A 1,428-nucleotide genomic window follows, 5' to 3' on the forward strand; every position below is an offset into this window, starting at 1 on the left:
AACCCATGGACGCATTAGGCTCCCCGCATATATAAAAGGCCCAAAGATGTCCAAGACACAAACACTTCAACCACTGTACCCTCCATTAGTACGTCTCCCTCCTCAGAGCTTCCCTTGCCCCCAAGAAGGACCATGACTTGTGGATCTTACTGTGCTGGCCCTGCCTTCAGCTGCATGTCGGCCTGCGGGCCCCGGCCCGGCCGCTGCTGCATCACCGCCGCCCCCTACCGCGGCGTCTCCTGCTACCGCGGCCTCACCGGGGGCTTCGGCAGCCGCAGCGTCTGCGGCGGCTTCCGCGCCGGCTCCTGCGGCCGCAGCTTCGGCTACCGCTCCGGCGGCGTGTGCGGGCCCAGCCCGCCCTGCATCACCAGCGTGTCGGTCAACGAGAGCCTCCTCACGCCCCTCAACCTGGAGATCGACCCCAATGCGCAGTACGTGAAGCACGAGGAGAAGGAGCAGATCAAGGGCCTCAACAGCAGGTTCGCTGCCTTCATCGACAAGGTGGGTGTCCTTGATCACACACTTCCTGAGCCTTCGGTTCCTGGGCTAGGCACTGAAGAGAGGAGATGTGGTCCAGGGGAGCTCCCAGTCTGATGCAGGACATGGACGCACACCCAGGGCACTCGTGGACCAAAGACATGAGTATATAGAGCAGAGGCTCCTGATTTGATAGTGTGGCTATCACATGCAACCTCCGTCCAGGCAGGCAGGTCCCCACAGAGAGACAAGGACAGGCTTGGAACTGGCATGCCAGAGCAAGAGGGCAGTCCATGCACGCAGACACAAGAATGCGCATAAGAAATAGGAAGAGGACCACAGGGCCATCCTATGGGTGGGTGTCCTAGACCACAGCCTTCCTGTACCCCGCCCACACTCAGGACCTAGGCTGGGCACCAGGTCAGAGGCAAAATAGAGACCTCTAGCTGGCCCCAAACCACATGCCACGTGGACTCACCAGGTCTGGATAAGTCAATGTCCCTGAGAGCAGGGACTGACCTTTCCCAACCCTGGCTCCCATCCCTAAATTGGAAACTCCAGACACAGATGACAGTCAGGAAAGCCAGAAGTCACCTTGTCTCCCACTGCCCCTCTCTGCCAAATCTCTGCTGAGCTACAGGCTTGGGAGTTTACCCTAAAGCAATCAGCCCCACCCCAAACTGGTTTTGGGACACCAGGAGCCATCTGACCCCTTCCTCATACCCTGAACGCAGGTGCGTTTCCTGGAGCAGCAGAACAAGCTGCTGGAGACCAAGTGGCAGTTCTACCAGAACCGCAAGTGCTGCGAGAGCAACCTGGAGCCCCTGTTCGAGGGCTACATCGAGACGCTGAGGAGGGAGGCCGAGTGCGTGGAGGCCGACAGCGGGAGGCTGGCCTCGGAGCTCAACCACGTGCAGGAGGTGCTGGAGGGCTACAAGAAGAAGTGAGTGC

The 1,428-nt window shown here is 59.8% G+C and overlaps 1 protein-coding gene across 1 annotated transcript; it reads left to right on the top strand.

The window, feature by feature from the left end:
- Nucleotides 1-132: 132 nt before the first annotated feature.
- On the top strand, nt 133-1,424 carry LOC123324008 (keratin, type II cuticular Hb6). The gene is made up of 2 exons (XM_044912537.1): nt 133-501; nt 1,212-1,424. The coding sequence occupies exons 1-2, from the start codon at nt 133-135 to the stop codon at nt 1,422-1,424; spliced, it is 582 nt and encodes a 193-aa protein (XP_044768472.1).
- The last annotated feature ends 4 nt before the right edge of the window (nt 1,425-1,428 follow it).

This window comes from Neomonachus schauinslandi, unplaced genomic scaffold, assembly GCF_002201575.2.
Source record: "Neomonachus schauinslandi unplaced genomic scaffold, ASM220157v2 HiC_scaffold_6422, whole genome shotgun sequence".
NCBI classification, from domain to species: Eukaryota; Metazoa; Chordata; class Mammalia; order Carnivora; family Phocidae; genus Neomonachus; species Neomonachus schauinslandi.

What these genes read in the sequence shown, in the direction of transcription:
- LOC123324008 (XM_044912537.1), top strand. Translation starts at nt 133, where the DNA reads ATGACTTGTGGATCTTACTGTGCTGGCCCTGCCTTCAGCTGCATGTCG. An exon ending in TCGCTGCCTTCATCGACAAG is followed by an intron (nt 502 to 1,211) that starts GTGGGTGTCCTT and finishes CCCTGAACGCAG; the next exon opens with GTGCGTTTCCTGGAGCAGCA.